The following is a 14,025-nucleotide window of genomic DNA, read 5'->3' on the forward strand; positions in this document are numbered from 1 at the left end:
TGGACGCCGAGCCTCTGACCTGCTCTTGGAGCCACTGCATTTATACAGCGACTTCAGTTCAGTTCAGTCTTTGTTTAATGTTAACCCCCCAGGAGGTGGGGGATTCAGTGGTGGTACCAACATAGAGCATCGGGAAACAAAGCTTAGATTCTCTCCCTTGTTGGATATTGCCAGGGATTTGGATGGTGTGACTGGGAATTGCCATTTGTTAACCTGAACCGGGATATTCTCCAGGTGTTTGGTGCCCTGAATGAATGAGCAGTTATCAGAAAATGTGCAACCGTTGATTATTGTGAGGCATTGACAGAGCAGCTGAAGATGGTCAGAGCGAGGAGTTCCTTAGGCCAAGGGACTCCTGATCTCAGCTCCTGGGGATGAACACAACGGGTTGAGGAAATAATTTAATTGAAGATTCTAACTTCAGGAGATGTATTCAGAGAATAAATCAGGAGAAACTGTCAGAAGATCAGTGCTGAGGGAGTGAGAACTGTCAGAGGGTCAGTACTGAGGGAGTGCTGCACTGTCGGAGGGTCAGTGCTGAGGCAGTGGACACTGTCGGAGGGTCAGTGCTGAGGGAGTGGGCACTGTCGGAGGGTCAGTGCTGAGGGAGTGCTGCACTGTCGGAGGGTCAGTGCTGAGGGAGTGGACACTGTCGGAGGGTCAGTGCTGAGGGAGTGGGCACTGTCGGAGGGTCAGTGCTGAGGGAGTGAGAACTGTCAGAGGGTCAGTGCTGAGGGAGTGCCGCACTGTCAGAGGGTCAGTGCTGAGGGAGTGGGCACTGTCGGAGGGTCAGTGCTGAGGGAGTGCCGCACTGTCGGAGGGTCAGTGCTGAGGGAGTGTCGCACTGTTGGAGGGTCAGTGCTGAGGGAGTGCCGCACTGTCGGAGGGTCAGTGCTGAGGGAGTGTCGCACTGTCGGAGGGTCAGTGCTGAGGCAGTGGGCACTGTTGGTTGCGATGTTTCCTCACAATCAGAGAACCCCGCTGCCTGTGTAACGTTTGTCTTATCCTGAGCTGACACACGGTGCTCGAGCAATGCAAGTGCTTTCCCACCACAGAGATGCATCATGAGCCTGTGAAATATTTATGTTATTATTTTATGCCAACGTACATAACTGATTCCGAAACCAAATGTTGTATTGTCTGTTTGTGAGGCAGGCAGTCCCTTTGGAATAGCTAACACAATTGCTGAGATATTAAAAACAGATTTGCTGTGCTCAGGTCCCTTGCTGATTGAAAACTATTTGACAAAAACCCCATCCTTGTAAAGACAATGGTGCTGTAATAAAACTCTCCTTAGGTTCGACAAGCTCTCTGCTCACCCTAAATCAATCAGCCTTCTGATCTGTGTGGCCTTGACCACCTCGCAGCCTCTTCACTCCTCTCTGTAACATTAACACACTCTCTCTCTCTCTCCATCTTCCTCTCTCACTCTCACTCTCTCCATCTTCCTGACTTTCTTTCTCCATTTCCCCCTTCTCAATCTCTCGCCCGTGTCATCTCTCATTCTCTCTCTCTCTCTTTCTTCATCACCTTCCCTCGCTCTCACTCCCACTCTAAGGATCCCTCTTACACTCACTGTGCAACCCTCCTTCTCTCGCTCTCTCTTTCTCTTTTTTCCTTTCTCTCTCATTTTCCCTCCTACACTATCAGGCTCTCCCTCAGCCTCACCCACCCTCTCTCTTTCCCTCTCCCTCTTCGTTCCTTCTTTCAGTCTCTCCTTCCCTCTGTCTTCCTCTCTTGTGTGCTCTCTCTCTCTCTTCATCTTCCTTCATTGTCTGTTTCTCTCCTTCCTGCGAGCGTCTGAGTTAGGAGCTGCATGAGGACATTCAGCCCCTCAATCCTGTACTACATCTGAATAAGGTCACAGTTGAATAACTGCTCCTGCACTCCTGAATAACCTTCCACAACCTCTCTCTCTGGCTTTATTCATTCACAGGATGATGGCATCACAGGCTAGGCCCAGCATTTATTGCCTATCCCTAATTGCCCCAGAGGGCAATTAAGAGTCAACCACATGGCTGTGGGTCTGGAGTCACGTGTAGGCCCAGACCGGGTAAGGATGGCACTTTCCTTCCCAGAAGGACAGGAGTGAACCAGGTGGGGTTTTCCCGACAATCGGCAATAGATTCCTGCCCACCAGATTCTCAGTTCCAGTTTCTTTATTGAACGTTAACTGCTGTGGATGGGTTTGACCCCAGACCCCCAGAGCATTACAAATTGTGAGAATACAAATCACACAGTCTCTGTTTTAAACAAGCCAGACCGAACTTTTCAACCCTCTCCCTCTCTTTCTAACCGCCACCCTCAATCTCCCGTCATCTCTTCTTCTCCCTCTCTCTGCCTTCCCTATCTCTCTTTCTCCCTCTCTCAATCACCTATCTCTCCTTTTCCCTTTCCCTATCTCCCTCCATCGCTCCGTCTTGCTCTGTCTTTCCTTCTTCCGCTCTGTACCTCCCTATCACTCTCTCTATCTCACTCTACCTCGCCTTCTCTCCTCACTCCCACACTTCCTGTCTCCCTCTGCCTCACCCTCTCTGTGTCCATCTCTGTCTCCCTCTCTGTCTATCTCCCTCCCTCTCTCTCTCCATCTCTCTCCCTCTCTCCCTGCCTCTCCTTCTCTCTCCCTCCCTCTCCATCCATCTCTCTCCCTCTCCATCCATCTCCCTCCCTCTCCATCCATCTCCCTCCCTCCCCATCCATCTCTCTCCCTCTCCATCCATCTCCCTCCCTCTCCATCCATCTCCCTCCCTCTCCATCCATCTCCCTCCCTCTCCATCCATCTCCCTCCCTCTCCACCCATCTCCCTCCCTCTCCATCCATCTCCCTCCCTCTCCACCCATCTCCCTCCCTCTCCATCCATCTCCCTCCCTCCCCATCCATCTCTCTCCCTCTCCATCCATCTCCCTCCCTCTCCATCCATCTCCCTCCCTCTCCATCCATCTCCCTCCCTCTCCATCCATCTCCCTCCCTCTCCACCCATCTCCCTCCCTCTCCATCCATCTCCCTCCCTCTCCATCCATCTCCCTCCCTCTCCATCCATCTCCCTCCCTCCCCACCCATCTCTCTCCCTCCCCATCCATCTCCCTCCCTCTCCACCCATCTCCCTCCCTCTCCATCCATCTCCCTCCCTCTCCATCCATCTCCCTCCCTCCCCACCCATCTCTCTCCCTCCCCATCCATCTCCCTCCCTCTCCACCCATCTCCCTCCCTCTCCACCCATCTCCCTCCCTCCCCACCCATCTCCCTCCCTCCCCACCCATCTCTCTCCCTCCCCATCCATCTCCCTCCCTCTCCACCCATCTCCCTCCCTCTCCATCCATCTCCCTCCCTCTCCATCCATCTCCCTCCCTCTCCATCCATCTCCCTCCCTCCCCACCCATCTCTCTCCCTCCCCATCCATCTCCCTCCCTCTCCACCCATCTCCCTCCCTCTCCACCCATCTCCCTCCCTCCCCACCCATCTCCCTCCCTCCCCACCCATCTCTCTCCCTTTGTTTCCATTCCCCTTCCTCTCTCTTACTGCCTCATCCTCCCTTTCTTCCCTTCCAACTCCCTCTAGCTCCCTTTCTCTCCCTCCCCCTCTCTGTCTATCTCCGTCTGTCTCTCTCACCCTCTCTCCCTCTGTCTATCTCCCTCTCTCTCTCTCTCCTCCCTCTCCATCTATCCCGCTCTATCTCTCTGTGCCTTTCTGTCTATATCCCTCTGTCTCTCACCCTCTCGCTCTCTATCTTTCTCTCTGTCTACCTCCTTCTATTTCTCCCCACTGTCAGTTTTTCTCCTCTAAGTCTCCCTCCCTCTCTCTCTGCCCACCCGCCTCAATCTCTCTGTCTCTCTCCCTCTCTTTGTCCACACCCCTCTATCTCTCTATCCCTCTCTCTCCCCCTCTCTGTCTATTCCCCTCTCTCTGTCTCTCTGTCTCCCCCTCTATCTCTCTGTCCCTCTCTCTCCCCCTCTCTGTCTATTCCCCTCTATCTCTCTGTCTCTCTCTCTCTCCCCGTCTCTGTCCATTCCCCTCCTATCTCTCTCCCCTTCTCCCTCTATCTCTCTGTCCCTCTCTCTCCCTCTCTGTATTTCCCCCTCTATCTCTCTCTCTCTCTCCCTCTCTCTCTATCCCCTGCTATCTCTCTCTCCCTCTCTGTCTATCCCTCTCTATCTCTCTGTCCCTCTCTCTGTCCCTCTCTCTCCCACACTGTCTATCCCCCTCTATCTCTATGTCCCTCTCTCCCACTCTGTCTATCCCCCTCTATCTCTATCTCCGTCTATGTCTACCCCGCTCTATCTCTCTGTCCCCCACTCTCTCTCTATCTCTCTGTTCCTCTATCTCCCTCTCTATCTATTCCTCTCTATCTCTATCACTACTGAGGGACTGCCGCACTGTCGGAGGTGCAGTGCTGAGGGAGTGCCGCACTGTCGGGGGGTCAGTGCTGAGGGAGTGCCGCGCTGTCGGGGGGTCAGTGCTGAGGGAGTGCTGCACTGTCGGAGGGTCAGCGCTGAGGGAGTGCCGCACTGTCAGAGTCAGCGCTGAGGGAGTGCCGCACTGTCGGAGGGTCAGTGCTGAGGGAGAGCCGCACTGTCGGAGGGTCAGTGCTAAGGGAGTGCAGCACTGTCGGAGGGTCAGTGCTGAGGGAGTGCTGCACTGTCGGAGGGTCAGTGCTGAGGGAGCGCCGCACTGTCGGAGGGTCAGTGCTGAGGGAGAGCCGCACTGTCGGAGGGTCAGTGCTGAGGGAGTGCTGCACTGTCGGAGGGTCAGTGCTGAGGGAGTGCCGCACTGTCGGAGGGTCGGTGCTGAGGGACTGCCGCACTGTCGGAGGGTCAGTGCTGAGGGAGAGCCGCACTGTCGGAGGGTCAGTGCTGAGGGAACACCGCACTGTCGGAGGGTCAGTGCTGAGGGAGTGCCACACTGTCGGAGAGTCAGCGTATGCGTGGCTCTGTTAAATTGACTGCATTGTTTGCGAATGTAAAAGTGATTGCAGGCATGCGACGTTGGCTGTGAGGGGTGTAAGGTGTGAGTGAAATGCCAGTCCTGTTTGTTGTGGGTGTGGGCAGTGAGAGACGGAGCAAGGTTCCACCAGGGACTGACAGGGAAGGGGTCTGTCTCCCTGGAGACCAGACCTGATCAGGTCAGTACGTTTTGTGTTCGGAGCAGCCTCTGTTGATGAACACCAGAGAGCCCTTGGCGATAAATGATGAGGTTGTGGTGAAAATGCTTAGCCCGTGTTATTAACCTGCTGCAAGATTTGAAACAAATTACCCGTTCACACTGAGACCACAGCTTCTCTGTCAATGTTGACAAATTATTCCCTTTCTTCTGTTTGTGTGACACATCCATCACTGGCCTCTGAACCTGTTCATCTGAAATGCTGCTGGAGTCAAATTTTGGTACCGGTCAGAGACCCTTTGGCCCATCATCTGAATTCTCGCTGGGAAAGGCTTGCACCTCACAACCTTTTAGGGCAATTAGTCTTCCAGGTAGTGAGCTCCACACGTCAACAGCTCCCTGAGTCAAATTAATCCCCCAATTCCACGCTAACCCCCTTCTCGAACTCAATTACACTCACCCCATCACCAACCCCATCTCTCCATTGACATGATTCACGCCAACCACTCCCCGTGGGAGCGAGTCCCACGCTCCCCGTCCTTCCCTCCCTGCAGGAGTCAGTCCCACAATCACCCCCTTCCCGTTGAAATGTCAGTGCTGAGGGAGCGGGCACTGTCAGAGGGTCAGTGCCAAGGGAGTGGGCACTGTCGGAGGGTCAGTGCTGAGGGAGTGGGCACTGTCGGAGTGTGAGTGCTGAGGGAGTGCTCCACTGTCGGAGGGTCAGTGCTGAGGGAGTGGGCACTGTTGGAGGGTCAGTCTGAGGGAGTGGGCACTGTGGGAGGGTCAGTGCTGAGGGAGTGGGCACTGTTGGAAGGTCAGTGCTGAGGGAGTGCTGCACTGTCGGAGGGTCCGTGCTGAGGGAGCGCCACACTGTCGGAGTGTCAGTGCTGAGGGAGTGCCGCACTGTTGGAGGTTCAGTTCTGAGGGAGTGCTGCACTGTTGGAGGGTCAGTGCTGAGCGAGTGGGCACTGTCGGAGGGCCAGTGCTGAGGGAGTACCGCATTGTTGGAGGGTCAGTGCTGAGGGAGTGCCACATTGTTGGAGGGTCAGTGCTGAGGGAGCGGGCACTGTCGGAGGGTCAGTGCTGAGGGAGTGCCGCACTGTCGGAGGGTCAGTGCTGAGGGAGTACCGCACTGTCGGAGGGTCAGTGCTGAGGGAGCGCCGCACTGTTGGAGGGTCAGTGCTGAGGGAGCGCCGCACTGTCGGAGGGCCAGATTCTGCCCCGCATAGTATGGCGGACATGAGAGGAAAAGAAAGATATGTGTCATAATACGTTGCTCTTTGTGGGATCTTGCTATGCCCTTGTTCCTTTGCCTGCAAAGGAGTTTTGAGTTGGGTTGGGTGTATGTGGTTGGAGTGGGAGTCTGAAAGCACGGTTATAATCTAACATCTCTCTCTCTCTGTTTCTCCCTGACAGTAAAGACCCAAGTGGTTCAGGCAGAGAATGTGACCGTGATGGAAGGAGACACAGCTGAGATCACCTGTAAACTACACAGTTACGATGGCTCGATTGTGGTGATCCAAAACCCATATCGCCAAACCCTGTTCTTCAATGGGACACGGGGTAAGTCGCGTTCCCCTGGTGGGTACAACAATGCAGGAACAAGAACGGGTCATTCAACACCATCATGGCCTCAAGCCCACTCTCCTACCCTTCCCATATCCCTTTGCAAATTAAACACCTCTCACTCTTAGCATCCTCACGGTGCGGAGACAGGCCATTCGGCCCATTGAGTCCACACTGTCCCTCCCAAGAGCATCCCACCCAGACCCTCACCACGACCTTTTCTCCCTACATTTCGCACGATCAATCCAACCTGCCCTGAGCACTACGGATAATTTAGCCTGGTCAATCCACCCTATCCTGGGCACTATGGGACAATTTAGCATGGCCAATCCACCCTATCCTAGGCACTATGTGACAATGTAGCATGACCAATCCACTCCATCCTGGGCACTATGTGACAATGTAGCATGGCCAATCCACCCTAACCTGGACACTATGGGACAATGTAGTGTGGCCAATCCACCCTAACCTGCTCGTCTTTGGATTGTGGGAGGAAACCGGATCACCTGGAGAAAACCCACACAAACACGGGGAGAATGTGCAAACTCCACACAGACAGTCGCCCGTGGCTGGGATTGAACCTTGGACCCTGGCTCTGTGTGGTAGGAGTGCTAACCACTAAGCCACTCTGCCCGGACATGCCACCTCAAAGTTACTCAGTGTCCCAGCGGCCACCGCACTCTGGTGAAGTGAATCCTTTCAGTGAGACCCTTCCTCCACATCCCTGCTTTAACTCTGCTTCTCCCTTAACCCAAGGCAATGACCCCTTGTCCCTGATTGCCGGACATGAGGACCCATCCTCACAATGTCCATGTTTTCAGTCCCCTTTAGCGCCATCTGCTCAATTCACAAACAGCCAGCAAAGAGCTTCCCGTCTTTAATTAGATTGTGTTTGGAAATGAGTCTGTTTACTAACTCCGAGTGATTGCAACTCTCTCTGTCGGTGCTGAGGGAGTGCTGCACTGTCAGAGGGTCAGTGCTGAGGGAGTGCTGCACTGTCGGAGGGTCAGTGCTGAGGGAGCGCTGCACTGTCAGAGGGTCAGTGCTGAAGGAGTGCCGCACTGTCGGAGGGCCAGTGCTGAGGGAGCTCCGCACTATCGGAGGGTCAGTGCTGAGGGAGTGCTGCACTGTCGGAGGATCAGTGCTGAGGGAGCACCGCACTGTCGGAGGGTCAGTGCTGAGGGAGTGGGCACTGTCAGAGGGTCAGTGCTGAGGGAGCTCCGCACTGTCGGAGGGTCAGTGCTGAGGGAGTGCTGCACTGTCAGAGGGTCAGTGCTGAAGGAGTGCCGCACTGTCGGAGGGTCAGTGCTGAGGGAGCTCCGCACTATCGGAGGGTCAGTGCTGAGGGAGTGGGCACTGTCAGGGGATCAGTGCTGTGGGAGTGCCGCACTGTCGGAGGGTCAGTGCTGAGGGAGTGCCGCACTGTCGGAGGGTCAGTGCTGAGGGAGCTCCGCACTATCGGAGGGTCAGTGCTGAGGGAGTGGGCACTGTCGGAGGGTCAGTGCTGAGGGAGTGCCGCACTGTCGGAGGGTTAGTGCTGAGGGAGTGCCGCACTGTCGGAGGGTCAGTGCTGAGGGAGCTCCACACTGTCGGAGGGTCAGTGCTGAGGGAGTGGGCACTGTCGGAGGGTCATTGGTGAGGGAGTGCCGCACTGTCGGAGGGTCAGTGCTGAGGGAGTGCCGCACTGTCGGAGTGTCCGCCACAATGTTATATCGGACCAGTCGGAGACGTTGCCTTCTGTTGTGTCGGCGTTTGGTTGACTCTGAGATTTAATCTCTCAGTTTCCAACGCAGTCTGTTGCTGCGCTAGATTTCATAGCAGATGTTTCAGAGTGAGGCAATTGGATTTACCGTGTCCACCGAGAATTTGATCAGGTTTGCTGCTGTTTCCCATTTCCTCGGGCTGTATTATATTCATAACCCTGGGCCATACAGAGTCGAAAAACTATCCCCTCTCTAAATGCAGAGGGGCTGCGGGTTCCCAATGGACTGGGATCTGACTGATCACCCCTGAGGCACCAAGCAGAATTCAGAAACACCTCTGAGCCCCAAGAGTGAGAGAAATTACCCGCAGAGGTGGGGGTTACGTATGTGGAGGCGTTGGGACAGGAGGGTGTGACAGGGAGGGGTTTGGGGTGTCTGCAGCCATGACCTTTGACCCAGGACAGGAGTCAGAGTTGATGTCCCCTCCGGGTAAGTGAGACCCTTCAATTCTGACCCTTCACCCCCCGCCTCACTTAACCCTGGAATCTTCCCATGCCCCATCCTGACCTCGTGCATCCATGCTTCTGCGTCCTAGGCTACGCTGATAGCCCACTCTCTCCTGGCCCCTGATGCCCTCTATGGCAATCTATGCCACCCCCACCCACACCCCCATAGTCCCTCCGCGCCCTCTGCCAATATATGGCTTTGCATGCCTCATACCTCATTGTACACCATCCCTTTATTACCTGCCACTGTGTTCTGATACAACTGCAGAGCAATTGAAATGTCAAACCTCAGTGAAATTAAAGTACCAACAGCAGAAACTGTAAGCACCTGAAAGCGGGAGGTTTTGTTTGAATGAACCCTCTGCAATTGATAATATTTCCTTTTCATGATCATTTATTACCTGCCACTGTGTTCTGATACAACTGCAGAGCAATTGAAATGTCAAACATCCAGAGAAATTAAATTACCAATAGCAGAAACTGCAAGCCTTAGGTTCTGTTGAAATAAATGACGTGCAGTTGGCAGCAAAGATCAGGCTGCCAGGGCTGATAGCCAGTCCATGTTTCCGAGGGTTTCAAGGTGTTTGAGAACGGGATACGGAATTCCTGGAGGATGTGCCGAGGCGTATCAGGATACCCCGATGGTCACAGGTCTTTGGGAGCGCCGTACTGTCAGAGGGTCAGTGCTGAAGGAGTGCCGCACTGCCGGAGGGTCAGTGCTGAGGGAGTGCCGCACTGATGGAGGGTCAGTGCTGAGGGAGTGCCGCACTGCCGGAGGGTCAGTGCTGAGGGAGTGCCGCACTGTTGGAGGGTCAGAGCTGAGGGAGTGCCGCACTGTCAGAGGGTCAGTGCTGAGGGAGTGCCGCACTGTTGGAGGGTCAGAGCTGAGGGAGTGCTGTACTGTCAGAGGGTCAGTGCTGAGGGTGTGCCGCATTGTCGGAGGGTCAGTGCTGAGGGAGTGGGCACTGTCGGAGGGTCAGTGCTGAGGGAGTGGGCACTGTCGGAGGGTCAGTGCTGAGAGAGTGGGCACTGTCGAAGGGTCAGTGCTGAGAGAGTGGGCACTGTCGGAGGGTCAGTGCTGAGGGAGTGGGCACTGTCGGAGGGTCAGTGCTGAGAGAGTGGGCACTGTTGGAGGGTCAGAGCTGAGGGAGTGCTGCACTGTCGGAGGATCAGTGCTGAGGGAGTGCCGCACTGTCAGAGGGTCAGTGCTGAGGGAGCGCCGCACTGTCGGAGGGTCAGTGCTGTCGGTGCACCGCACTGTTGGAGGGTCAGTGCTGAGGGAGTGCCACACTGTGGGAGGGTCAGTGCTGAGGGAGCACCACACTGTCGGAGGGTCAGTGCTGAGGGAGTGCCGCACTGTCGGGGGGTCAGTGCTGAGGGAGTGGGCACGGTCGGAGGGTAGATGCTGAGGGAGCGCCGCACTGTCGGAGGGTCAGTGCTGAGGGAGTGAGCACTGTCAGAGGGTCAATGCTGAGGGATCGCCGCACTGTCGGAGGGTCAGTGCTGAGGGAGTGCCACACTCTCAGAGGGTCAGTGCTAAGGGAGTACCGCACTGTCAGAGGGTCAGTGCTGAGAGAGCGCCGTACTGTCGGAGGGTCAATGCTGAGGGAGTGCCGCACTGTCGGAAGGTCAGTGCTGAGGGAGTGGGCAATGTCGGTGGGTCAGTGCTGAGGGAGTGCCGCACTGTCGGAGGATCAGTGCTGAGGGAGCTTCGCACTGTCGGAGGGTCAGTGCTGAGGGAGCGCCGCACTGTCGGAGGGCCAGTGCTGAGGGAGTGCCGCACTGTCGAAGGGTCAGTACTGAGGGAATGCCGCGCTATCGGAGGGTCAGTACTGAGAGAGCGCTGCACTGTCGGAGGGTCAGTGCTGAGGGAGTGCTGCACTGTCGGAGGGTCAGTGCTGAGGGAGTGCTGCACTGTCAGAGGGTCAGTGCTGAAGGAGTGCCGCACTGTCGGAGGGTCAGTGCTGTGGGAGTGCCGCACTGTCGGAGGGTCAGTGCTGAGGGAGTCCCGCACTGTCGGAGGGTCAGTGCTGAGGGAGTCCCGCACTGTCGGAGGGTCAGTGCTGAGGGAGCGCTGCACTGTCGGAGGGTCAGTGCTGAGGGAGTGCCGCACTGTCGGAGAGTCAGTGCTGTGGTAGTGCCGCACTGTCGGAGGGTCAGTGTTGAGGTAGTGCCGCACTGTCGGAGTTCCCGCCACAATAACGGACCAGTCGGTGGCGTTGCCTTCTGTTGTGTCGGCGTTTGGTTGACTCTGAGATTTAATCTCTCAGTTTCCAACGCAGTCTGTTGCTGCGCTAGATTTCATAGCAGATGTTTCAGAGTGAGGCAATTAGATTTACCGTGTCCACCGAGAATTTGATCAGGTTTGCTGCTGTTTCCCATTTCCTCGGGCTGTATTATATTCATAACCCTGGGCCATACAGAGTCGAAAAACTATCCCCTCTCTAAATGCAGAGGGGCTGCGGGTTCCCAAAGGACTGGGATCTGACTGATCATCCCTGAGGCACCAAGCAGAATTCAGAAACACCTCTGAGCCCCAAGAGTGAGAGAAATTACCCGCAGAGGTGGGGGTTACGTATGTGGAGGCGTTGGGACAGGAGGGTGTGACAGGGAGGGGTTTGGGGTGTCTGCAGCCATGACCTTTGACCCAGGACAGGAGTCAGAGTTGATGTCCCCTCCGGGTAAGTGAGACCCTTCAATTCTGACCCTTCACCCCCCGCCTCACTTAACCCTGGAATCTTCCCATGCCCCATCCTGACCTCGTGCATCCATGCCTCTGCGTTCTAGGCTACACTGATAGCCCACTCTCTCCTGGCCCCTGATGCCCTCTATGGCAATCTATGCCACCCCCACCCATACCCCCATAGTCCCTCCGCGCCCTCTGCCAATATATGGCTTTGCATGCCTCATAGCTCATTGTACACCATTCCTTTATTACCTGCCACTGTGTTCTGATACAACTGCAGAGCAATTGAAATGTCAAACCTCAGTGAAATTAAAGTATCAACAGCAGAAACTGTAAGCACCTGAAAGCGGGAGGTTTTGTTTGAATGAACCCTCTGCAATTGATAATATTTCCTTTTCATGATCATTTATTACCTGCCACTGTGTTCTGATACAACTGCAGAGCAATTGAAATGTCAAACATCCAGAGAAATTAAATTACCAACAGCAGAAACTGCAAGCCTTAGGTTCTGTTGAAATAAATGACGTGCAGTTGGCAGCAAAGATCAGGCTGCCAGGGCTGATAGCCAGTCCATGTTTCCGTGGGGTTCAAGGTGTTTGAGAACGGGATACGGAATTCCTGGAGGATGTGCCGAGGCGTATCAGGATACCCCGATGGTCACAGGTCTTTGGGAGCGCCGTACTGTCAGAGGGTCAGTGCTGAGGGAGTGCCGCACTGCCGGAGGGTCAGTGCTGAGGGAGTGCCACACTGATGGAGGGTCAGTGCTGAGGGAGTGCCGCACTGTCGGAGGGTCAGTGCTGAGGGAGTGCCGCACTGTTGGAGGGTCAGAGCTGAGGGAGTGCCGCACTGTCAGAGGGTCAGTGCTGAGGGAGTGCCGCACTGTTGGAGGGTCAGAGCTGAGGGAGTGCTGCACTGTCAGACGGTCAGTGCTGAGGGAGTGGGCACTGTCGGAGGGTCAGTGCTGAGGGAGTGGGCACTGTTTGATTACTGCAGCAAGCTACACCCAACGGGCAGGCTGCCCTCAGACTCAGTGGAGTTGGTGATCATGGTGAGATGTTTAATCGGTGGTACAGACACAGTCTCAAATGGGCTTCACTTCTTAGCGGAGAGTTTCGGAAGCAGTGGCTAGGGTCAGACAGAGGCAGCATGGATTTATGAAGGGGAAATCAATCTGTTGGAATTCTATGAGGAGAGTTGACAAGGGGGAGCCAGTCGATGTGGTATATTTGGAGTTTTAGAGCGCACTTGACAAACTCCCACATAAGAGATTATTGTGCAAGATTAAAGCACATGGGATTGGGGGGAGGTGCACTGAGATGGAGAGGAAGCTGTTTGGCAGAGAGGAAACAAAGGGTAGGAATTAATGGTGCCCATTTCAAATTGGCAGGCAGTAACTGGTGGGGTGCCACAGGGTTTGGTGCTGGGACCCTAGCCTTTCACAATATACATTAATGATTTAGATGCGGGGAACAAAATGCAACATCTCAATGTTTACAGATGATACTAAGTTGGACAGGAGGGTGAAATGTAATGAGGATGCAGAGATCCTCCAGCATGACCTGGACAGGTTGGGTGAGTGGGCAAAGCAATGGTAGATGCAGTATAATTTGGATAAATGGAATATAGAACATTCCAGCGCAGTACAGGCCCTTCGGCCCTCGATGTTGCGCCAACCTGTGGAACCAATCTGAAGCCTATCTAGCCTATACTTTTCCATTCTCATCCATATGCCTATCCAGTGCCCATTTAAATGCCCTTAAAGTTGGTGAGTCTACTCCTGCTACAGGCAGTGCGTTCTATACCCCTACTACTCTCTGAGTAAAGAAACTACCTCTGACATCTGTCCTATATCTATCACTCCCTCAATTTAAAGCTATGCCCCCTCGTGCTACCCCACACCATATTTGGAAAAAGATTCTCATCCGATCTAGCCCTCTGATTATCTTGTATGTCTCCATTAAGTCACCTCTCAACCTTCTTCTCTCCAATGAAAATATCTCAAGTCCCTCAGCCTTTCCTCGTAAGACCTTCCCTCCAAACCAGGTAACATCCTGGTAAATCTCCTCTGAACCTTTCCAAAGCTTCCACATCCTTCCTATAATGCGGTGACCAGAACTGTACACAGTACTCCAGGTACGGCCGCATCAGAGTTTTGTACAGCTGTAGCATGACCTCATGGTTCCGGAACTCAATCCCTTAACCGATAAAAGCTAACACACTGTACGCCTTCTTAACAACCCTGTCAACCTGGATGGGAACATTCAGGGATCTATGTACCTGGACACCAAGATCTCTCACATCCACACTACCAAGAATCTTCCCATTAGCCCAGTACTCTGCATTCCTGTTACTCCTTTCAAAGTGAATCACCTCACACTTGTCCACATTAAACTCCATTTGCCACCACTCAGCCCAGCTCTGCAGCTTATCTACGTCTCTCTGTAACCTGCAATATCCTTTGTCACTA

At 54.5% G+C, this 14,025-nt stretch overlaps 1 protein-coding gene across 1 annotated transcript in view; it reads left to right on the forward strand.

The window, feature by feature from the left end:
- The window catches only part of cadm4 (cell adhesion molecule 4), a 210,442-nt gene that overhangs the window by 103,321 nt on the left and 93,096 nt on the right, over positions 1-14,025 (forward strand). The window contains exon 2 of the mRNA XM_060852691.1: positions 6,514-6,660. Within this exon, the coding sequence (XP_060708674.1) occupies positions 6,514-6,660 (147 nt within the window). The remainder of the gene's footprint in view (positions 1-6,513; positions 6,661-14,025) is intronic.

Source organism: Hemiscyllium ocellatum, chromosome 38 (genome assembly GCF_020745735.1).
Source record: "Hemiscyllium ocellatum isolate sHemOce1 chromosome 38, sHemOce1.pat.X.cur, whole genome shotgun sequence".
Lineage (NCBI taxonomy): Eukaryota > Metazoa > Chordata > Chondrichthyes > Orectolobiformes > Hemiscylliidae > Hemiscyllium > Hemiscyllium ocellatum.